We start from the raw sequence: 25756 nt of genomic DNA on the forward strand, positions 1-25756 counted from the left end.
TCAAGTATTCTATAGTGACTTATACGAGACTATATTTGATGCATATTTGTCCAACATCGCATGGTGGTTAGTCATAAGAATATTGTTACATCCATTGCCTGTCGATATATAATTTGAGTGTTCATGCATACTATAAACACACTTAATTACTTGCAGGCGACGTATCATATGCATGATGGGTCCCTTACAAATGACCTTGCAGATGTTTGTATGCACTACAAATGTCTCATTTTCTCTTGTAGATAATACGTCATGTGTGCCCATGTTCAAAGAGGACCGTCACATTTAGTATAACATCTTTCAACATCTGTTTAGAACAGTACTATTGTGTACGCTTTCAATTTTCTGCCGCTGCTTGCGAGTGCCTATACTTATTGCAATTTGCTGCTTTAGGCTTATGAACGATGCCTTGCATGCATTAGTAGCATATTTTATATGAACACATCATAACATCCACGACCATCATCTTGCCTCTCACTATTGTCTGCAAGCGGGTTGCCATGCTCTCTATAATCTTCGCTGATTATCGCTTGTAAATGAGTCATGTTGAATATTACAACGGGATTCCTGCGACAGCCTATAGAAATTTGCATTTTGTTATGTATCATCTTCTTCTACCAGTAGGGGATTGGTATATTTGACTGATATTGAGTTGTGCTGATCGTAGGGACGATTCAACATCCACTGCATGTTATTTGTTATCACTTGCAGGTGAACCACTGCGTGTGCATGGTAAGCCTCTTACATTTGCTCGTGTATAAAGCTAGTGTGTGCATTACAACAAGCTACACTAAGCTTGAGTCTTCTGATGTTGCTTGCAAATATATACACTTATTAAAATTTATTCTCTTGGATTGTAGGCGATGTGTTGCCTGCACCGTAAATTCTTAATCTCATCAAATGCATTAAATCATTACGTTCACTGTGCACTGATTTCTTTCACTTGCAATGTATCGATACGGTTGCTTGTATATTAACTTGTGTTGATTGTGAGAGGGCCGCACTTCAATTTGATATTTGTTGCATGCCTCCTATATTTACTCATGCTCGTGTTATTGCCTCCATCACAATCTTCTTGTATATGTTTGTAGGATGGTGGCTAATGTTGTTGTAAGTCTTTGATTTTCACCTTCGTTGCATGTCACCCACTGCCTTCATGTCTTGCTAATAAACATGTTATGTAACAGATCATTGCTCGTAGATATGCCGCATTCCTTGTATGTCGATTGATAATTTGCATCATTCATTATGTTTTTTCAATTTTTCATGAGAAATAGATGTATTTTCTTGTGAGTTGAATGTATTATCGGATGCATTGAGCATGTAATCACATTCACTACAACTTTCTTGCATATACATGCAGGAAATATTATCGTTTGCATATGATTGATTAAGCATTCTGGCTTATAAGTGAATTGCATCTAAGGTTTCTTATCTGGCGCAAATTTCATGTTCATCAATTGATATCCGCTTGAATACTTTATATCATTATTAAACACCTTGTATTTTCAATTTTATTGTGCATTTATCGAATTAAATTCCGGTTTATTGCTTTAAGTTATGTTCCCGATGGTCCAAGCCAAGTTCCCTGATCACCAAAAAATTTGGTAACCTCCCGGCGTCTCCCCCGTTTAGGAAAAATTCCAGGAGTTTGGGCATCTACTACGCTAGACAAAAGCGTGAATAGTAGGTGTCAGATGACACCGCAGCAGTAAATCTTCAACTCTACCACAACAAAGAATGGCGTGTATGGGCCTTCAGGGTACCTGTTTGAAAATGCAGCTAGGGCTCGACGCTATGGAAGCCTTCAGCTGAGAGGAAGGGTTCGACCAGGGTGATTTTGCGGCTTCAGCAGACGAGTTAGCTACATGCGGAGAAGAAGAGGGATTGGGAGATTTCTGTTGGTGGCTTCGCGGTTTAGAGATCGAAGGTCTCATGAAGAGGTCGATGGGATGTTGCAGCTGAGATAGTTTTCGCGTGAGGAAAAACAAAGAGTAGGAGATGTTCGCGTGCGTGGAAGAGTTGAAAGATGGATAGGGTTTTACGATTTGGCTGCAAGGAGGAAGGAAAATCGGAAGCAAGCGTGGAGTTTGTGGGGTTGAGGGGGGAAGCGAAGAAGCTTTCGTGCGTGAGGATAGTTCGGGAGAAGAAGCCAAAGGAGTTGGCTTTTGTACATGAAAGAGGCAAATGGGGCATCAAAGCAATGAGAGGTTGAGTTTTGAGTTCTCGTATGTGGGATTTAAGTGTGATCTGCTGTGGGCTCCAAAAATTCGGCCCCGGCCTCCGCCCACTTTTTGTTTGCTTTTTCTTTTCGGCGAGGGAGTTTTAACAGAATTAAGTTCTAGGGTAAATTTTGGAAGGCAGATGGGTTTGTAGATAAGACACTGCCTAGAGATTTCACCCTCATTTTGTGAGGACTTTATGATCTGAGTTCTAGTTTCTTATAGGCGCAAGCCATTATAGTTAATTACCCCTCTCGATCACGAGAGAGAACTTTCAATTAAGGCTAGTCATCGAGCAGATACGTTATATCCATAGATATGTAGTATCAGGCATATAGTAACAGTAATAGATATTGGTATTTGAAAATGTTAAATTTGAAAATTGGTTGGAAGTTGGGAATTTGGGAAGTTGGAAGATTTGATATTTAAAATGGAAATTTCATTATCTTACACTTAAAGCGGATGGTGGGGGAATGGATGATAGGCCCGATCAAGATCTCATGGTTCCGTCGTCCCGGGCCATCATGGTCCCTTGTCTACTTAGTCAGAGAAGGTAGTCGACCCAACCTGATAGAAGGATCCTTGTTGGAAGCCATGGGTTGCTTCGTCCAAGGGTACCTTGTAGACCAGAGCTGGATATTTGTCTAAGGGGGCAAATTTGAATCCATCTTAGCTAACAGAGGGCATTGTGCCCTATCGATCATATCCTGTTGATTCATATCTCAAGGATTTGATGCCAATAAGGAACGTATTGGCTCTGGCCATAACCGGTATTTCGTGGTGCCATTTGGTCGCAAAACCACTCGGTTTAGAGGGCCCCGGGTCATAACCGTTTTTCCTGCGATGCCATTTGGCGGCAAAACAGCCGGTTAGAGGACACGTACCACGTCCTTACTGGTAGGAAATTAGTTGAGAATGGATCCTAGTGAAATTTTCGACCAAGTATTAGCTCTTTGTGAGCTGAAGTTATTTTCGAATTTGTCCACCTCAGCAAACTGTTGCGGAGGGTGGATGAATTTTGTTTTAAGTGTTTGATAGATTTATTTTGATTTTAAATATCTGGACTTTGGGACTTGTGGAGTTTGGATTTTGTGGGTATTTAAGTGGAGCTTTGAATTATTTGAAATGGACTTTGGATATTTGGGAGACATTTAAAAATGTTTGGGAACCCCTTCGGTTGAGATCTGCATTCAACACGGCCATCATCGGGGTGTTTGGAGTCATTTCCATTTGTTAATTGAACCTTGTCGACCCTATCAATTTGCTGATAGGGGATCGAATTTCGTAGGCTTTGTGCCTTGTTTGTGAATTTTTCTTGTTAAAGGCCTTGAAGGCCTAATATGAATATATAAAATAAATATTCCGATCAAATTCGTGACCGTATATTTATCTGAATGGTTTGGACTCTGTCTACTCCTCTACTTACATACTTAGGAGGATCGGGTTTCGTAGGCTTTATGCCCTTGTTAAGGAATTCTCTTGATTATAGGCCTTAAATGTTTAATATGAATGCATTAAAACAAATACACCGGTCGCCACAACCGTGTATGTATTTGATGGTTCGAACCCTGTTGACTACTATTGATCCGTATAGAATGATCGAGTTCGAACTTGAATTCACTTGTCGGCCCGCAAAACATCCCTAGACGTCATGTGTGTATCAATAACACGCTCATCGGGGTCCATGCGGGTTTCATGATTGCTTTTACCCCTTTTAGTGTACCTATGTGTATACAAACTACTGTGCACGTGCGGGGGTACTTCCTTCTGTCGCTTGCATAGAAGTTGCGAATCCGGTGGCGTGGCGTAGCAGCTTCTGAATAGAGTTGTTCGCTGCATCGTACAGGTAGACTGTCGTGCACTACTCGTTGCTTTCTGCAGGTGGATTGTAGTGCACTAACGAGTCTCCTGCTTTATGATTTTTTTGACGCTTTGCATTCATTGTAGTAATTTCATATTTGCTTATAGATAATATACTGTGTACAACGAATTTCCCAGAATGACTTGTCGGAGCTTGCATTTGTTGTAGTCCTTTGGCATTCGGCTCGTGAATGGCATATAATACATAAGGCAAGTCTCCTACGACGATTTGCGGAAGCTTGTGTTTGTTATAGTCTCTTTCGTATTTGTCCACAAATGAGATATGGTGCATATAGCGGATCTGTGAAAACCCTAAAAATGCCGTTTTAGACATTGCACGGTTTTCAAAGCGCCATGACGAGTTTTAAGTGAAAAATTCAATGTTGTCAGATTTCGATGGAAATAATTTTGAAAAATTCTACGCAAAATTCTAAGAAATTTGATATATAAAACTTGTATTTAATTTTGTTTAATTTAGGATTTAAAATTCATATAAGTTTCATAATACCAATAATACCCTTAGAGGTTATTATTGCTTGGAATGTTTAAGTGAGGGTAAAATGGTCAATTGCAAAATCCCTAAACCACCAAAGCTTTAAGGGACCGAATTTTATTCGGTCCCTCATTCGATCCGTGCGGCCGAAACCGAGAGAAGGCGCACGGAAGGGAGGGCGGACGCACGCAAGGCGACGGGGCGCTCAATGATTTATTTAGGGAATTGATAGATTTAGATATTAGATAATTTAACCTACCGTCCGACCTCTGTTCCCGCCTCGCCTACGCGAGCTCACCGGGCCGGGTCGTGACAGGATCTATTGTAAGGGATCATAGGTATTTGCATTTTCTATGTATCTTTTGCCTTTATTTGTAGATAGATTGTTGCATCAATATTGGGGAATGATCACTTTTATTGCATGCATCTATCATCACTAACTACAAGCAGATTATCGACCTTGTAATCATACTAGTCTTCATGAGTCATGAACTAGCCATCATTAGCTACGAGCTAACCAGTACCAATCATATTCTTCGTGGCTTCTTTTAGTGTGCTATGTTATTGGATTAGTATCTCTTCCATATGATTGATACAAATGTTATGACTGATTGTCGTTGTTTCTTCCATTTAGTCTTTTCTTGCAAGCAAGTCGTATCACAAGTTCATTTGTTTGTCAATATTCATTTAAGTGCACTGAAGGTTTTAAGCACTGTGGAAAACTTCATGTTATCTTTCCTTGCCGATGCCTTTTGAAAATATTCTTTCATTCAACTATCCATCATTCATTGAAGCTTAATTGAGTAATTAGGATTATCATCTCTCATTTGATTTCCGCTCATAGATGAACCATGTTGAATGTGACAAGTCCTTTGCTACCATATGAAGATGATTTAAATCATGTGTGATAAGTTTGCTCAATGACATTTGTCTTCCGATTGAAATAATAATCTCTTAATATCAATTGGAAGTCTTGTATAGCAAATTGCAAGCATGCTATTACATTCTTCCGTTGATTTTTACTTGCGTGGTCAACGCTTAAGGATGAGAACTAGAGAATTTATTCATTCTCTAACATTGCTTGCAATCACTTCTCATTTACAGATAATTTTTAGTGATATTTGCATTCTAATTAGCATGAAGGTCCTTCCACATTCATTTGAGAGCTTCATATTTTGATTGCAAATACATTGGTTGGAATGAGATGTAGGAATCATAAGTCTTTCATTGCTCTTGGAAGTAGTTCATAACTTGTATGGTGGATTTGCTCATTGATATATGCTCGCAATCAAACATATACTCTTGTAACAATCTCAATAAATTGTATGAGTTTCAACATCATTTGTGAGGGAATGATGGTTGCAAGTTCTTCAATCATCATGAGCTTTGTGTTCAATCGCTTGCATGTAATCAAGATCTTTATTGCTCTATCAATTACATCTTTATATTGTGTATGATATAATGTTCTATATGATCCATGCAAGCTCAAGTCCAATCTTCTTAGATTCATTCTTTTGAATTCAAATCCAAAGTAGGTTCAATTTTGAGTTCAAGATCAAATTCAAGTTCGAGTTCCTTTTGATGTTGTACAGTTCAAGTTCAATGTCCACTATAGTCTAACTCAAGTCTTTACTTGAGTTTAAATGTCTAAGTCAAGTCCTTGTAGTTACATTGTGCCACTAGCAAGTTCAAGTATGAGTTCAAATTGAGTACCTTGTGGTCTTCTTGAGTCTAAACTCGATTCAAGTTTAAGTCTTTTATGATTTGTTCAAGTAGCAAGTTCAAACTCTTCTTGCTTGAGTTTAGCTTAAGTCATTTGCTCATTTGATTATAATCATATTAAGCTCCTTTAATTTGTTCATTTAGGTCCAAAGCATGTCTTCACTTGTTCAAAATTTGTTCAAATCCTTGTCTTATTTCAAACAAAATTTTGGCAACCTCCCGGCATCTCCCCTGTTTAGGGGAAAAACTAAGAGGTCGTCTACCCGCCACGTCAATAAAGATGTGCACGGTTGATGTTTGTGAGACACCGCGGCGGTGATTTTTTTTTATTTTATCCACCACGCCAATAAAGGCGTGCATGGGGTTTTAAAAAGCATTTTTTTAAAAAAATGGTTTTTTTATTGCCCCGTCGTGCTAAGAAAAGCGTGCACAGAGATTGCCCGCCTTCGTCGTAAGCGTCGTATCAAGTTCCCTCCCACCACGCTAATAAAAGCGTACATAGGGGGTCCCTCGGCACGCCGAAAACAGGACTTTAAGGGGGATTACCCGCCTCTCCACAAGTACTGTGACGAGCTCCCTCCCACCATGCTAATAAAAGCGCGCATAGGTGGTTACTCGCCGCAACACAAGTGCCGAGGGCGGGCTCTCGGAGTTAATTAATTATTTTAAATTAGAATAATTAATTCATAATTAACTTAATTAATTTAACATTAACCATAATTAATAATAATGATTTAAATTAGAATAATTAATCATAATTAAAGTTAATAATGAAACCCCCCTTTTTGCTATAAACAAATTCAGCTTTAGTAAAGTAATTTGGCTATCTTAAATCTCTTATGTCAAAAACTTTTTTTAAGTAGTGCTTTACCAGTTTACCTCAGAAATATCAGTTTGATCGCTTCTAATGAGCAAAAGATATTATCATATAAACTACTAGTATGATGGAGCCTAAAGTTGTATGTCTAACATAGATAAACTAAATCTCATTTAAGACTTACAACACTTTTTCAAATAAAGGTCGTGGATTTTAAGTTCACAAGTAACCTTCATGAGTTGGCATATATAGCTCTCACCCTGAAAAACAAACCTTGGATGTTTAGAAAAAGATATTACTCGAATTGCCTCATTTAGGAGAAGATGAAAGGTTATCAAGAAGAGGAGAGAATATAATTGATGAGATAGTAAGTGGTTAAGAATGCATCACCTCAAAAGTTAGCTTGAGACAATTTAGTTGTGTGCATAAATACCTAAAAGGCTTTCAGATTTTTTACCGAAGTTGATCATGTTCTTGAAGGGTGAAGAGAATTTTCGACTATATTATGGAGGATGATGATGTTTGTCCCCTTCATATCCTCCTTGGATGAATTTCTCCTTCATCATCCCTTATTTGGGATGGACTTCTCATTCATCTCTCTTCTTTGGGATGGATTTCACTAGCTCTGCATTACAGTTGAAGTCCTCAAGTTCTCCCTCTGATATCATTTCAACTCTTGGGAGTAGAGTTCTTTGCATACCAAGAGAATTGCTGCAATATAATTATGAAATAATTGTCCTAAATTTTAACATATATATATATATATATATATATATATATATATATATATATATATATATGTTAAAATTTAGGACAATTATTTCATAATTATATTGCAGCAATTCTCTTGGTATGCAAAGAACTCTACTCCCAAGAGTTGAAATGATATCAGAGGGAGAACTTGAGGACTTCAACTGTAATGCAGAGCTAGTGAAATCCATCCCAAAGAAGAGAGATGAATGAGAAGTCCATCCCAAATAAGGGATGATGAAGGAGAAATTCATCCAAGGAGGATATGAAGGGGACAAACATCATCATCCTCCATAATATAGTCGAAAATTCTCTTCACCCTTCAAGAACATGATCAACTTCGGTAATAAATCTGAAAGCCTTTTAGGTATTTATGCACACAACTAAATTGTCTCAAGCTAACTTTTGAGGTGATGCATTCTTAACCACTTACTATCTCATCAATTATATTCTCTCCTCTTCTTGATAACCTTTCATCTTCTCCTAAATGAGGCAATTCGAGTAATATCTTTTTCTAAACATCCAAGGTTTGTTTTTCAGGGTGAGAGCTATATATGCCAACTCATGAAGGTTACTTGTGAACTTAAAATCCACGACCTTTATTTGAAAAAGTGTTGTAAGTCTTAAATGAGATTTAGTTTATCTATGTTAGACATACAACTTTAGGCTCCATCATACTAGTAGTTTATATGATAATATCTTTTGCTCATTAGAAGCGATCAAACTGATATTTCTGAGGTAAACTGGTAAAGCACTACTTAAAAAAAGTTTTTGACATAAGAGATTTAAGATAGCCAAATTACTTTACTAAAGCTGAATTTGTTTATAGCAAAAAGGGGGGTTTCATTATATCACTATATTAAAATAAATATAATACTAATCCTCTTCAAGAAATTGATCCTCTTGCTTGCAAGCTGACTGATACACCTATATAGACTAAACCACATCAAATAACGAAGAGCTATTTGATGATCTAAGTTGGATTTATGAAAAGTTATCGGGCCTATGATTCTGATGCTCCTAATATTTCAATTGAAAGCATGAACATAATTCATGATCCTTCTAATATATTATCCCTCACTTTCTACTAAGTATCGAAGATGTCAATTACCATGTTTCAAAGCAGCCCTATGATTCTAATGTGAGTCTCAAATCTCATTTATAAGGCGGATTAAAAATAAGAAAAAAATTTATCAGCACTCCTCAAATTCAACAAATGATGCATGCAAATTTCAAAAAAAAATTTGTGTAATTTGAATGCTATAGTTTTTTCTTTTTGATGCTACCCTATGATGGAAAGCATCCAATGATAATGAGTAGGTAGTGCTTGTGCTTGGCAAATGTTGGGTGTGCTAGTTATTTTGGTGCCTTAGTTCTTGGGCTATTGGTTGCTTTTCGATTTGGGCTTGGCTGCTCGGTTTTTTTGCTGTGTTTTTGGGGGCTGCTATGTTCCAGCTGATTAATGCTTGAGTTGCTGTTTTTTCAGCTCATTACTTCGGGAAGTTCTCCTACTTTCAGCTCATTATGTAGAGTGGACTCTTGCTCTTTCACCTTCTCTGTGGCCCTTCAGTTTTCCCCGCCTGGCTCCTATCCCATGGCTGGTTCTTCTCCCCTGGTTGCCTGTTCTGGTCCCCTGGTCGTCCGTTCCTGTCCCACTTTTGGCTCTTCAGGTGCTGCTTCTGGACCGCCTGCTGACCTTCCATTTCCCCTATCCTGATTCGATTGATTGGAGGTGGTTTTGGCTACTTGGCTGCCCCTTTTCTTCTATAAATATGAGATATTTTGATGCATAAAAGAATGTTGATTGTTGAGCTAAGTTCTCTAAGAAAACCTGAGGGTTTCTTCTTGGAAAAGCTTGAGAGCTTGTTCCATTTCTCTCTTCCTCTCTTCAAATTCGTCTAGGGCTTCTTATCTCTTTCTTCTCTCCGCAGGTTCCACTTCACTTGTATCTTTCTTCTTGAGCTATTGGAGGTGTTGGTTGGCCGGTTTGGTAGTATTTGCTGGAGGAGTTTTGGTGGACGTTGCCCCTTGTAGCTGTGGTGGACCCTTGGTTTGCATGCCCTTTAGCACATCTTTTATATTACCTACTATTTCGTTGCCTGTGAGGAAACCGCTAGTCGGTTGTTATGAGGGCAGTTGTTTTTATTTTTAATTTAATTTTCGTTTGTTTGGGTTTTGTTTGTTTCGATGTTTGTTTGGATGTTAGCATTCTAAGTTTTGAATCGAGAAATGTTCTACTTATCCTGGTGCCATCTCCCCTTGTGGCTTTTTCTATCTAGTTATCCGCATCAACAAACTTCAAGCAAGATGTTGCAAATGAGTGATTATGTAGTTTTCCTTTTCTATTGAAGGATTCCTCAAACAATGCCATCATGTTATATGTAGTTTTGTAGTGATTTTTACTTTTTCACCAGCAATTCTTCATAATTGCCACATGTTATATTCATATCATTAACTAATTATAAAACTATGCTTTTAGAAAAAAAATTGACTTGGGGCTCAAAGCACTTACCTTAAATAAGTTATGACTAGAAAGGATGGTAATAATACATATTTCATAAATAAAACATGCTTAACAAATACTAAACTTTAGGACTCATTTGGAACCATTTTCTATTTTTGTTTTTAAAAAAAATGTTTGGTTTATGTCTTTTAATTGTTTTTTTTTTTAATAGATTATAGGCGTTTTCACTTTTTAATGAAAACCACCTTAACTAGTCAGCCACTACAGCCATTATCATCACCGGCCACCGAAGTCGCCTCTTTTGCTTACCCCCACTACCGGCCACCAACCCCACTGCCATCTACAACCAAATGTCGGACGCTCATCAAAACCACCTACCAACACCACCCCACCACCTTGCCAAATGAATCAATTTATGTGATATTAAATCAAAACAAAAAATAATACATATTTATGATACCAAATATTTTTTTATTTCAAATCAAAATATATAAAAAAAAAAACAAATAAAAAAAGATATAGAAGGTGACCCAAAACAGCCCTTAGGTTAATTTTAATAATATTGTGATTTTGCCTTTGACCTCAAAATATTATTGTGGTTAGTTTTAATAATATTAATTTTAAAGTGGCCCAAACAGCCCAAAATAATTATAATTCATCAGTGGTTTTTCCTTTGACCTCCAAAGTTTATGTCAAAGGTTCAAATCTCAGCTAAAATACTGTAAGACTAAACTTCAATGCAATGGCAATTTTCTTATGTAATCCTCACTTCATGACTTGAAAAAACAAACGAAAAACTATAACTATATCAGCAAATATACATCTATATGAAACATGTTTCTCTATTTATTCAGTCAAAGTTTCACGTCATATGTATGACGAAACTATACGCTGATTCCTACTCTTAACTTTCCATATGAAGGCAAATTCTAACTTAAAATTTCTTGCCTGTTTTATTAGATGTTACTTCTTCACCAAGGGAGCTTAGTGCTTCTGACTGAGAAAGTACTTGTGAACCAACCATATTGGCAAATATTGTTGCTGACTCTTTGTGATCTTCGGTGAGTCCAATATACAACATATGATCCAATCTACCCTGGAACATTTTTGCAACTAATTAACAAGCAAAATGAATTTAAAAGCTTATCTGCATATGCAGTGGCCAACAGAGACCTCAACTTTTATTCCCCTCACCTTAGCTACTTCTAAAACATAGTGATCGAGGTTTGGGTGCCTTCTAACACAGCGCCGTATTTTAGGAGCTTCAGCAAGGAACGAATTGTTTGTTAACCCGGCTAACTGTAAAAGGACAAAAAGTTAGGAAATATGCCCCAAGTCAAATATCTTGAATTCCAATAAACTTCAAAACAGATATCTGAAACTATGGAAATTGAGATGCCTTCCTCATAAAGTATCAATTGCACTAAAAAGATAAGCTGATGAAGGCTTCATTTCGGACGACTTCTTTATTGCTTTTTAAAACAGAGTTTTCATATAAAAATTTAAATTTTTGTATAAAACTCTGTTTTAAGATACAATAAAAAAGTAGTCCCAAACGAAGCCAAAATGTAATTAATACCAGAAAATTCAACATATTACTCAATATAAGGAGTCCAACGAATAGAAAAATATCATAGGTGCTGCATTATAGTGCAAGGGGTAGTAAAACAATGACAATAAGAAGAGTTAGCAGTCCTAAATGAATTCATTTTTCTTTTTAAAACAGAAAAACCAGCCAAAACTCAAATGATACTTCCACATCAGCAAACTTCCAACTTTATTATTTAATAGCAAGACCATAATACATCAAGGTTTTCTAGCATAACTCGTTGTGTAGCTCATTTTTCAGTAGAAAGTTTCCTTACCAGCCATTTAGGAAAAAAATTGTTCGACTTACATTGCATGATAAGAATCATTAGATACCACTTAGGTTCCCGATTCATGAACAAGTTTTAACAGCACATCACAAGAGCAGGTGATGCAAACCAGCAAGAAGGATAGGGATTACTGCAAATCCGCTACTGAACTTTTATCACTTTATTTGAATACCTTTATGATAAAGTTGATAAAAAATTTATTACACTTTGATTCATCAAGCAAATTAAATATTCTTTAATTATTTTTTATTTGTCATGAGTTTTTGAGTCCAAGTAAATTAAATATTCTTCAATTACTTTTTTATTTGTCATTAGTTTATTTATCAAGGATGTCAACACTTATTGTATGGGGACCTATAAAAAACATTTTCATAATCTTTCTAATCAAAATTGAATTATTGAAGAAAAGGAGTTCTGGTTGTCTAGATGGATTTCCTCCCTCCTGTGCTTTAAGGATTCAACGCTTCCTCAAAAGCTTAAAGGATTCCACATCAATAGCTTGAGGTTTTATTGTATATGTTCTTCTTTATCCTTCAACCTTTTTCTCTCTCAAATTCCCCAATAGATTGACCATCCAGCTTCCAATCTTAATCACTTAGGCTTTGGAAAAAAAATTCCCGTGTCATTGCAATTTTTATTTTTTATTGGCTCACTTGTAGAATTCCCAATCCCCTGCGGTTTTGCAATTGTTTTCAAAATTTTAATTTGTTTTCACTATAATTTTCCTGTCCATTTGTGTTGCTCAGTTGCTCTGCCCCTTTGCCAATTGTTTTTTTTTTCCATTTACTATAGTGCAAAATTCATACTTTGCTATTCTTTTGTTTACTGCTATTTTGTAGCAGCAGTACGACTGGTGTCTCTGCAAACCCCTGAAAACCAACCACTAATTGCTTTTCCAGCAACAAGAAATTTCTACAACAGCTCTCCATTCAGTTGATCAGAACATTATCGACATCAAAACTTTAAAATTTAAAATTTCAAACTTTCTCAACAAATAACTCAAACCATGGACCCATTGGAAGGCACATAATTATCCATAATTCATCCATCAAATATGTTTTTCAATTTGAATTTAAATTTAAAGCTCAAATTCATATTCACAACCATCCAACTATCTATTAAATTGCCTCAAAAACCACATTTAAGGGTACATTTGGGGCAGCTGCTGCTTTTTGTAAATGTAGTTGCGAAATGGTATGGGAAAGCAACTTTTTTACACGTGGTTATATGCATTATAATTTTTTTAAAAATATTGGACAACAACTTAGAGATACCACAATCTAGCAAATATGGTTGTAAAACACACCTTCCAACAACAAAAAATTCTGAAAAGTAGTGAAAAAATCATAGCGAAATGAAAGTGGCATCATTGTGAAAAACAAAGTAATGAAAATTTTGTTCAAAGCAAACTCTAAAATGGACTTCAAATTAAAATTTCGAACCAACTACTCCTTTCCTAAAATTTCTCCACTTAATTAAGCAACCTAATCCAATTCTAACTAACCCTAGACCTAATCTTATAAATGTAACACTCTTAACCAATTCTTGCATGAAATTTCAAATCATAATAACCAACAAACTCTAAACCCCCACTTGGCATCCACCTCCGCATGCACTGAACTCTCTCCTTCTAAACTTTTTCCGTAAGTAGACGAGCCTTTTCTGTTAGCAAAAAAGGAAGAGAGAGCAAAAGAAAGTGATGGGGACATCAGATTTCGACACGTGTACCATCGCCGACGGCGCAGATCGACGGCTACGATCCAGAGCCTCTACTTTTGAGTTTTACAGCTTATGTCATGTATTATTTTCTTAGTTTTCCTAGTTTGCCCCTGAGGGCATTGTTTGACTTATGTAGCCCCGAGAGCGTTTATGTCTTTTCTTTTCTTTCAGTTTGAGCCTCCTTATATGAAGCAATATGCATTGTAATTTTTTTTAGTTTTTGATGAAATGAAATTTGCCACTTATGTTCTCTTTGTGAGTTCACCCTCCTCGATCTCTTTGTGAGTTCGTAGGGGAAAACTAGATCTCTTAGTGCGTTCTAGGTGTTCTTGTTCTACAACTTTCGTTAGTTCTTTTGATCATTTCGTCGGCGTGGAGATTTGGATCAAAGCATTTGTGGAGTTTGGAATTCCCTTTGGAGTTCCCCAATATTTCGTTTTCTACCATTTCTCCCTCCCCTTGCTCTGCCGCCGCCCCTTCCAAGCAATCCAACCGCCCACCGACCTGCAGCTGCCCCGCCTCCAGTCGGCCAGCAGCCTTGTCGCCACCTTCCCCTCGCCCTCCCAGGCCGCCGACTGAAGCCCCACGGCCATCCCTAGGGCCACCGCCGGATCTGCTCCACCGTCCAGGCTTGCCCGCATGTCCAGGTTGCCGGATCCAAAGCCCTGGCTTGTCCCGCGACTTCAACCCACGGAATTCCCTGTCACGTGAACTCCCAACCCCTGGATTCAGCCACTTTCCTAATTGGCACCTATTCAATTAGGGAAGTTAATCAAAGAGATTACAGCCACTTTCAAATTTCAAATTCGTTTCCTTCTTGCTTGCATTCGAATTGGGAGGTTACCTAATCTATTTAAATTCAGATTTTAATTAGTTAATTAACCTAGTGGTCCCCGCTTGTTTATTCCCCCAAACTCCTCACCTCTCTCTTTGGCCGGCCACCTCCCTCTCTTTCTCCCCTATTAATTTTCTTAATTGCTCTTTTAACTCTTTCCCTCCTAATTCTAATTTCAAACCTCAAATTCTGAAATTAAATTTAGGAGATCTCCTATTTGGGAAAATCTGAATCCAATTTCAAATTTTAAGTTTCTCTCCCATAGCTCCACCCGCCCAAGCATTCCCCCCCCCCCAAACCCGTGACTGTCCTCCTCCTTTCCCCCCTCCTTGGTTCACGGCTTGCCTCCTTGCTTCCCCTCGTTGGGTTTCTTCGCTCACTACCGCCATGCATGGATGAACCCGAATGGAATTTCGGATTTGAATACGACCACAACGGAAGAGTCGACATTCTCCATTCACCCTTCTTCGACGTGGGATTCGACTTCGACGACACCCCCGAAGAATACTTGGACCGGATCTTACCAGCTCTCGTGGACTCCATAGACGATCATTTCTCCGTCTATACGTGGATCATCGAAAGCCGTCCACCCGTTCCTCCGAACCCGACCTCCATCCCGGCGACAAGTCCTCTCAAGATCACTTGTCTACTCGTAGCGTCGCTAAGCCTACTTACGGTCCTTTTCCGCTAAGCCTACTTACGGTCCTTTTCCGCTAAGCCTCCACTTCAAATTGAGTGACGGATCCTAAGGTGAAGGATCTAAATTTTAAATTTGGGGCTTTGGTAAATTTTAGCTATTCGCATTACTTGAAGTTTTGATGTTATTTTGAAAAGCTTTTTAATCTCTGACTGTGATTTCTTGTTGTTACTTTATCATTCGTCTTCTAATTCTTGGACTTCAATTGATTACGCATAAAGTTTTAGTAGCAAGCTTTGATTCAATATTTCTATTAATTTTAAGTGCAGTTCACATCTCATCGCATGGTGGATTCACATCAGAAAGATAAGAGAGTTTTTTTTAATGTTTATTCAAGACATCTTTCTTCAGGTTTATTCATCTGAAAATCTCTAGCCTCATCTTCCTTCTTCAAGGTTGATGATAATCATATGAAAATCTCCTGCACCAAACCCAGTTAAACTACAAGCCCGAAATTTAACTGTGCTCCCCAGCATGTATTGAATACATATGGAAATTGGACTTGGCATATGTTATTGAGAAAACCTAGAACCATGCAAAGGTTTATGCTTTAGGAAGCTCCACTTGAACTTCAATAAAAGCCACGATAATCATAACTGATGCTAAGGCTTTTCCTAGCAAAAATTTTTCTTAAATTTAACTAGATTGTGTTGTTAATTTCTATATAGATGGATCATAGTCGAAATTGGACTATTGCTTTCACTTATATGTACTGAAACTGAAATTTTAATATTTGAATTTCATATGCAATCGAATTTTAAAGTCAGCAATTGATTCATTATCATATTGCCTATATGATCATGCTGCTAGCTGCATTTGATATCTCATTCTAAGGTTGGTTTTCAGCGTTGCTACATATTTTCATGAATCTTAAGCCTTAAGAGGGAAATATGGGATGTTGTCACAACTAATAGAACAAGATAAATGCGGGATAGATAATGTGAAAAAAATATGGAATGTAAGCGAGATAAGTTCAGAAAAATTTAGAAAATAAATTTAATAATTGAAAAAATTGAAGAAAATGTTTGTTCAAATGAAAAACTTAAATTTTAAATGAATCAAATTAAAAATACGAAAGAATGAACCTCTTGTGGTGTTCCTCCCTTGCTTAACAAACCCCATTAACAATCCACCTTATAGAAGCCTTTTAACTTCAGTCGGATACCATAGATGATATAAAGGAAAAATTTCATTATAATATACCTATCAAGAGACTCCAACAAAAATCCTAATAAACCTCTTAGACCTTCTCAACCGATTAGAAACATCCCTATGGTAAGCCATGATAATCATGACCCTCAAAATGAGCAGGGTAGAAACCAGATAGCTATAGAGATAATCAAAACCAATAACAATCTTAAAAAAGGATCATAGACAATGGGTATCATCGAGATCCTCTTGAAGATTACTATCCTAGTAATGAACAATTGCATAAATTAAATGTTGATTTACATGAAGAAGATATGTAACTCTAATACAATCTCATCTAAATGTTTATAAAGCTTTCGTATAAGGCTATGATCTAAGTTTATCTATCTTTATTGCATTTTCTGCACCCCCACTTACTTATCTTTTCCTTTCAGCGCCAAAAATATTTATTATTTTTATAAATAATAGGGATCTAATATGTAGTACATGCTTTGCCTTTTAACATTATCATTGGCCATACGTTTAATGTTGAAACTCTATTACTTAGTCGGGTATCCTCGAGCCTATAGTACGTATTATTGTTGCACCTATAAGTGAAATTTTTGCAAATCACTGTATTTTTAAACTCTTTCGCTATCATCATCTCTATGGAAGAATTAAGTGATACAAAAACTATTTTAATTCAACTAAGATATCACATTCCTTGAAGCAATTAAGACAATTTCTATAATGAGTGGCTACACCATTTTCCCAATTGTCTAGAAATTTTTTTCACTTTTTCTCTTTGGAGGAAAGTAAATGTCTTGACAGAATGATGTAATTTATCAAGCATGACTGGTCTTTGTAGGTCATCCAATACATGGCTTTTTCATTTTATCAAACAACCTTGATGCTCAAGTTGAAGACCTAATGAAATCTTTATTCGCACATTGTTTAATTTAGAAAATTAAAATATTCTTCAATTTCTTTCTTTTTCTAATGATAGCTGATGTAGACAAAGGGGGGGTCAACTCATGTCCAAAATAAATCAATTTTGGCATCCCTCGACTTTACAAGCTCAATCAAAATTGAGCTGAAATTTTAGCTCATTTATGAGCTGGTCTTTAGTTCGCTTATTGAACTAAGGATTAACTCATTATTAGCTAACATTTTAGTTCATAATTATCTTTTTATTAAATATACTTTTTATTGTTTTTATGTCTTTAATTATGTTTGTCTCTTGGAATTTCAAACCGGCTTTTGGAATTCCAAGAAGTGTTGTTCCCCATGTGTGGCTCCTTGGCTTTCACCATGGGCTATTGTTTTTTGTGCCTTTGCCCTAACTGCTCTCTCTCCTTCCTCCTCTCCTATAGAGTCCAATGTCGGGCATTTACTTCAAGATTTATGTAAGTTTTAATATATATAGCGTGAGGCGTAAGCCTCATACCAATGAGGCGAGGTGGGCCTCATCCAAGTTGAGGCGCAAGCCTCATAAAAAAAAACTCGAGGCGTAAGCATCGAGGCGTTTTTTACTGGAATTGCGCAAAGGCAAGCCTCATATTGCGCAATTTTAAACCATGGCCACGGCCACGGGAAAACACCCAGGCTAGGAAAACCAGCAGCCGGCCGGAAATCCAAGGGGCAAAGGCACAAAAAATAATAGCCCATGGTGGAAGCCAAGGAGCCACACATGGGAAACAACACTTCTTGGAATTCCAAACCGGACATAATTAAAGACATAAAAACAATCAAAAGTACATTTGATAAAAAGATAATTATGAACTAAAATGTTAGCTAATAATGAGCTAACCCTTAGTTCAATAAGTGAACTAAAGACTAGTTCATAAATGAGCTAAAATTTCAGCTCAATTTTGATTGAGCTTGTAAACTTGAGGGAGGCCAAAATTGATTTATTTTGGACATGAGTTGACCCCCCCTTTGTCTACATCAATAGCTTATTGGTCAAAGATACTTAAGCAATTATTGGATCTAAGGTTCATTCATAAAAGGCCTTTCCATTACCAATTACAATGGGACTTAGATTATTGAATAACATGAATTTATGGGTGACAAATAGAGCTTGAGCATACCCTCCCTCTTATGCTTTAAGGATTCATCATTTCTTCAAAAGTTTAGATTCAGAATAATGGAGAAGTATTATATGTATTTTCCTCTACCTCTTTTTTCTCTTGCAAATAATCTAATAAACATGCCATTCATTTGCCTATCCGAAATTAACAACTCATCAACTTTTAGAACAACATGTTCCATCAATGGATTAGTCTTGTTCTGTTATGATTATGGACTAGACCTTTAGGTAATTATGGACTTCTTTAGCTGCCAATAATTCTTAAGGGTTAACGCTCCAACTTTTTTAGAACGTGCACTAAAAATCAAGTCTCAACTTCCTAATGACTTGAATTAAATTTTCTTGAACAATGAATCTTTGGGTTCTATCTACGGGAGAATCACTAACTTTTCAAAAAATATATCTAAAAATAAGGCAAGTCATCCAAAAGGTTGATAACTTAACATGCCAGGTGTCTTTTTCCTTCTTTTTTTACAAAACAGCACCCCTAAATGACCATGGTGTTTGGCATACAGCATTAGATCAAGCATGCTCCCTCTACTAAATACTACCGAGGGCTTCACATTATGAATTTATTAATTATTTCTGGTGTACTCCTCACTTCTTCGGTTTGTGAATTTTAATTTTGAACAAACACTGCAGTCATAAAGATATAAAAGGCTGATTACTGAATAAATTTCAATGAATCATAAGATCTTTTTTCCCTAACTACATAGCAAATAATTCATATCCTGTGCTTTTCAGTTGTGATTTTGCATCCTATGTAGAAAAAAATAAAGTGTGGATATGCTCTGTCGTAATAGATGTTTTGCAAGGCATGGATCAGTTCACTAAATATTGGCAAGTAATAACTACAATCAAAGCAAGGTCTCCCTGCCGAGCAAGTTATGATAACTATCTTAAGCTGCCATAAGACAGTGTAATCCAACATTGATAGGTTTCTGCGTGCATGCAAAAAGGCTGTCAAACTCTACTGCGATTCATCAGTTTGTGTGATGACTACAACCCATAAAAGAAGAGACCAACAAAAGAGGCCAAAACAAAGTTGAAATGCATCAAAACAAACTAGCATACCTGAAAGGTGGCTCCATTGTGAATAATTTCATGTGCCATGGGGTCATCAACAAAAGTATGTAAAGGCATAACAAACTCATGCATGTCATATGGATTTTGCTTGCCTTTAATGCTTCGAACTTCAGTATGCTTCCTGGTATCTCTCTAACAAAGTTACAGAAGAAGCAAGCATTACTATAGCCTTGGGTGAAAAACAAATGTCTGCAAATATTGAAAATTAGAAGATTTCTTGATATGGGAAGTTTAAATTAACCTATCAAGAGAATCTTCTTTTCAATAAGATTCTCTTGATAGGTTAATTTAAACTTCCCCATCCCTATGTTATTTTGCCAGGACTGATTTGGCCTACTAATGTTTGCACTTCTTTTATTTCCAGCGATAGTGTATCAAACTCTCCACAACAAAACTGTGGAAAATTACTCGGCCTACAGTTGCTGTTATAACTCTAGCAAGATGTAGCTTTAACACATGGTATAATTTTCATGCAAGATAGACCTGCTAGACTGTTGTTCGATATGGGAACATCACATTTATTTGTTAACATAAATTTTGTTAGGACTTCTTGCTTGGATACATTAGATATGCACTCTATACTATCAGTAAAGAAAATTTTAAAAATTGTGTATAAAAAATGATTGTTAATGCCTAATCGAGGTGACGGCCTCCAAGCTATATATAACTCACCCCCATTAGCTGATAACTACTTTTGCGAAAATTCTATGGATTAGATGAGTCGTAAAGAGGATTTTATGTTCAGTCGATATGGAGCACATTTGGTTATTAGGTGCATGTGTGATATATATTTTATGTATGGTGTTAATTTTAGATACTTTTGGTCCATATGTGTCATACCATGGTTTGTTGGATTATCAGTATTGCAATGATTATCTAAATGGATATTGTAATGAGCATCATGTAATGATAAATCTGAATGTACCATCTATTGTAATGAGCATCATGTAATAATGCATCTGAATGTCACATATAAATATGCAAATTTGGATCTTGTAAATTATTTAGAGGGAAAAGATCAACGTCTAATGAATCTTTTTTGGTTTAAATGTTTTATTTGCATTGCTATACATTGTTATAAATGATTATATTAAATGCCTATGATATATGTATTCAGTCAAGAATTGCCAATGTACAACTGTTCTGCTACTATGTATGTAAATTTTTAATAAAGGTAGATCAAGCATGGATTGGCACCCCATTCTTCCATAGTTGCTCACTCTTTCCTTGTTGAGTGAGCAAGTTTGAGCGAAGCATGTCGTAGTATTGCAGGATTAGGTGCAGGATTGTAGCAAGGATGCAAGAAAGCAAGAGAACGAGCTTGCAATCCCATTATAAAAATGAAAAAGAGGGCAATGGTTAGCAACTAGGTCTAGGAGTAACCCTACTCTAACACTATGTTGAAGGGAAAAGAATTTTTTAAATATTTTTAAATAGAGATTTCCTCTATATAGAGAGGCTCGTAAGGAAATCTAAGAAAGCAATATGCGATGCAAAGACCTTAGCTTTTAGTGATTTATACAATAGATTAGATACTAAGGAGGGAGAAAGATATATGTATAAGTTAGCCAAACAAAGAGATAGGAGTAGTAAGGATTTAGTTCAAGTGAAGTGTATTAAGGATGAAGATCAAAAAATACTTTTCTTAGAAGATGATATTCAACAAAGATGGATGAGATATTTTGCTAAACTTTTTAATAAAGATTGTGATAATAAGATTGACTATAGTGACCTTAGCATCCTAAATGAAAATAAAGATTTTTGTTTTTATCGGTGTATTAGTAAAACTGAAGTTAGAGAGGCTTTAAAGAAAATGAAGAGTGGAAAAGCTGTTGGACCTGATGATATTCCAATAGAGGTGTGGAAATGCTTAGGAGATGAAGGAATTTCATGTCTTACTAAACTTTTTAATACTATTTTGAAGAATAAATAGATGCCAGATGAGTGGAGAATGAGCATTTTAATTCCTATTTTTAAGAATAAAGGTGATGTACAAGATTGTGCGAATTATAGAGGTATTAAGTTAATGTGTCATACCTTAAAACTATGGGAGTGAGTTATGTAGCATAGGCTGCGGTGTGATACTGATGTTTCTCAAAATCAATTTGGATTCATGCCGGGTAGGTCGACTATGGAAGCCATACATTTATTAAGAGGTTTGATGGATAAATATAGAGAAAATAAGGAGGATCTACATATGATATTTATTGATTTAGAAAAAGCATATGATAAAGTTCTAAGAGAAGTGCTATGGAGAGTTCTTGAAAAGAAAGGAGTCAATAATGCTTATATTCAAATCATTAAAGATATGTATGCAGGAGCTATTACTTGTGTTCAAACACAAGGTGGTTTGACCAAGTATTTTCCTATTTCGATTGGGTTACATCAATGATCAGCCTTAAGCCCATATCTTTTTTCTTTAGTCATGGATGATCTCACTACACATTTGCAAGAGGATGTACCTTGGTGTATGCTTTTTGCTGATGATATTCTTTTTGTTTATAAGACTAGAGAGGGAGTTGAAAGTAAACTTGAATTATGGAGGTCAACATTAAAGACTAAATGTTTTCGCTTGAGTAAATCTAAAACAGAACATATGGAGTGTAATTTTAGTAGTAATAGACCTAGTGAGGGGTTTGTGACTTTGGGCAATCGTCATTAATAAGAGTACACGTTTTAGATATCTTGGATCTATTGTTCAGACTAATGGTGAAATAGATGGGGATATTATTAGCAGAATTCAAGTTGGATGGTTGAAGTGGAGGAATGCATCGGGCATGTTGTGTGATAGAAAAGTACCCCTCAAACTTAAGGAAAAATTCTATAAGATGGTAGTGAGGCCTGCAATGCTTTATGGTGCGGAATGTTGGCCATTAAAAGAGAAGCATAATACTATGTTAAGTGTGGCAGAGATGAGGATGCTCAGGTGGATGAGTGGCTTTACCCTTAGAGATAGGATACAAAATGAGCATATACGTGAAAAGGTTGGAGTAGCTCCAGTAGAAGATAAGATTAGAGAGAGCCGCCTTAGATGGTTTGGTTACATAAAACGGCGGCCTTCCAATGACTCGGTTAGGAGAGTATAGGTATTAGATTTAACTTATGTTAAGAAAGGTAGAGGCAGACCTAAAAAGACTTGGTTAGAAAATATTAAGAATGACCTTTCTTTATTAGATTTAAACAAGAATTTGACCTTTAATAGAACACAAAGGAGAAAAAGGATTCATGTAGCCGACCCCACGTAGTGGATAAAGGCTTGATGTTGTTGTTGTTGTTGTAGAGATTTCCTCTATATAAAATAAAATAACTAAAAAAATAGGCCAAGGTGTAATGAAATAAACATACACCACTAGCCATATTTAGATAAATTTTCTAAAATGATATTTCATATGGCAATAAACACAAAGTCATTAAAGTCAAAAAGGCAATAAATGTTTGAAATTGAAAATGAAATCCAAGATAATAAAACGTCTATATTTTGGCGCCATATAGAAGAAATTTGGTCAAGGTTAGGTTTTGGCGACAAAACAAGCTCAACCCATAGGGAGCTAAACTGGGTCATTACTACATAGCATAACACTTCTTAAAGTAACATCAATTGATAGGAGGCATGGTGTATGTCTTCTCAATCAATGAGTTGGTGAGATTCAACTTCATGCACCTTCTCCATAACGTAGGGACCTTTCCCAATAGGTTCACATTTGCCACCTTTGTTGCTATGTGGAACAATAGGTTCTTGTGGAATCAAAACAAGATCTTTGGTAATAGTTCTAGTTCGAACCAACTGATAGTGAGCTTGAGTAAAACTAGCACGGAAAAGTTCAAAGTTCTATCGAACCTAATGCCATGGATTATCGAAAGCCTCAGGTTCATTATGTCATAGGCAAGCATTTTAGCCCTATGCAAGAATACAGTCAAGGACACACATGCTAAGGGGAGTTTAACCTCTAATGAAATGCCAGCTTCTACCCCAAATGTAATGCAATCAAAAATCTGTGAGAGGGCCCCAAATTTTTGATTGCATCAAATTGGTATCAGAGCAAGTTCGCTTATTTTTGAGTTGGTAGGAGTCTTTCTCTTTTGTGTTTAACAAATGGCTAATGATCATGGGGATTGGCAACAAATGATGCAACAATTGAATAATTTGCAACAACAAATCAACACGGTAGCTGAAGCAATTGCTAATCTGAATGTCAATCAAGCTGATGTTAATCCTAATATTCAAACTTCTGAAAGTGAGAAGGAAGAACCTAGAAATCAAAATAGGCGGCAAAAAAATTGGGATTACGGAATTAAAATCGATGTCCACAATTTTGAAGGAAAATTACAACCTGAACAATTCATTGAATGGGTAGAGAAAATGGATCAATTTTTCGAATGGAAAGAAATCCCGGATAATCGAAAAGTCAAATTCGCAAGTTTAAAACTGACAGGACATGCATTAACTTGGTGGAAAAACTTACAAAACAACAGATTAAGGCAAGGCAAAGAAAAAATTCAAACTTGGGATAGGATGAAAAAAAAGATGAAAGGAAAATTTCTGTCTTCTGATCATTCAAGAACTATCTTTCAGGAATTTAACAATTTGCGTAAAGGAAATCAAACTGTGGAAGAATACACTGAAAACTTTTATAAATTGCAAGCTAGAAATAATTTGGATGAGTCTGAGGAGAAAACCATAACAAGATATCTTAATGGGTTAAAATGGACAATTCAGGATCAATTTAACTTGCATCATATCATTAAATTAGATGAAGCTTATCGCATGGCCTTGAGAATTGAAAAACAACATTTGCGGGGAAGCAACAAAATAACTTAAACATATAAGCGGCGCCAAACTAGTGGAACTAAGCTTCAATCTCAAACTTTTGCAGGAACTTCGGGAGTGAAAGTTAAAGCTTTTGAAAGTCAAAATCAGGATAAGGGTAAGGGGGTAATGGGATCTAAACCTACTTAACAATCTAAACTGATTGGGCCTTGTTACAAATGTGGTATATACGGTCATTTGTCGGTTACTTGCAGAAAAAATAACCCTCCATGAAATAACTTCATAGAAAATGAAAAGGAAATAGAGGAAGAGGAAGATAACGAAACAGAATTTGAAACTGAAGCTGAAATGGAAAATTTTGACTTGGAAGGTGATGAAGGAGAACCATTGTTAGTAATTCGACAAGTTTTAATTGCTCAAATTGAAAAGAAAGATAAATGGCTTAGAAGAAACATCTTTAGGATCACCTGCACTGTTGAAGGAAAAATTTGTACCTTAATGATTGATAGTGGAAGTTCAGGAAATTTTGTGTCACAACACATGGTGAAGAAGCTTAAATTGAAAACAAAACCTCTTGTTAAGTCATATAAAATATCTTGGTTTAAAGAGGGGAGTGAGGTTCCTATAACCAAACAATGCATTGTGAACTTAACAATTGGAGGAACTTACAAGGATCAAATTGTCTGTGATGTTGTACCTCTTGAAGTCTGTTATATCCTTTTTAGGTCGTTCATGGAAGTATGATCATAAAACCATTCATGATGGAGAAAAGAACACATATACCTTAATTAAAGATAATAAGAAGTTCACTCTTTTTCCATAAAAAAAATATTTCTGACTCAGCAACAAAAAATAAAAAGTCTGCGAAATCTTCCACTCCTGAATTGCTTTTAAACACAAATGAAATAACATAGTCTGATGTGGTATATTTGGTGCTTAGAAAAGAAATTGATTTAACTCTTGAGATTCCTAAAGAAATACAACCATTGCTAAATGAATTCTCTTATTTAATACTTTATGAGTTACCAACTGGTTTACCCCCAATGAGAAACATTCAACATCATATTGACGTAATTCCTGGAGCTACATTGCCTAACCGTTCACATTACAGGATGAGTCCAAATGAACATCAAGAACTTTCTAAACAACTGTCTGAACTGTTGGAAAAGGGTTTAATTCAAGAAAGTCTAAGTCTTTGTGCTGTGCCTGCTTTGCTTACTCCTAAAAAA

General features: G+C 36.2%; 1 protein-coding gene across 1 annotated transcript in view; it reads right to left on the minus strand.

Moving 5' to 3' along the window:
* LOC110102995 (protein-tyrosine sulfotransferase) overlaps positions 1-25756 on the minus strand; it is a 64618-nt gene that overhangs the window by 32316 nt on the left and 6546 nt on the right. The window contains exons 6-8 of the mRNA XM_020831523.2: positions 19748-19891; positions 11523-11627; positions 11277-11424 (exon numbers count right to left, since the gene is read on the minus strand). Coding sequence (XP_020687182.1) covers positions 11277-11424; positions 11523-11627; positions 19748-19891 — 397 coding nt within the window. The remainder of the gene's footprint in view (positions 1-11276; positions 11425-11522; positions 11628-19747; positions 19892-25756) is intronic.

The sequence above is a fragment of the Dendrobium catenatum genome, unplaced genomic scaffold (assembly GCF_001605985.2).
Source record: "Dendrobium catenatum unplaced genomic scaffold, ASM160598v2 fragScaff_scaffold_847, whole genome shotgun sequence".
Lineage (NCBI taxonomy): Eukaryota > Viridiplantae > Streptophyta > Magnoliopsida > Asparagales > Orchidaceae > Dendrobium > Dendrobium catenatum.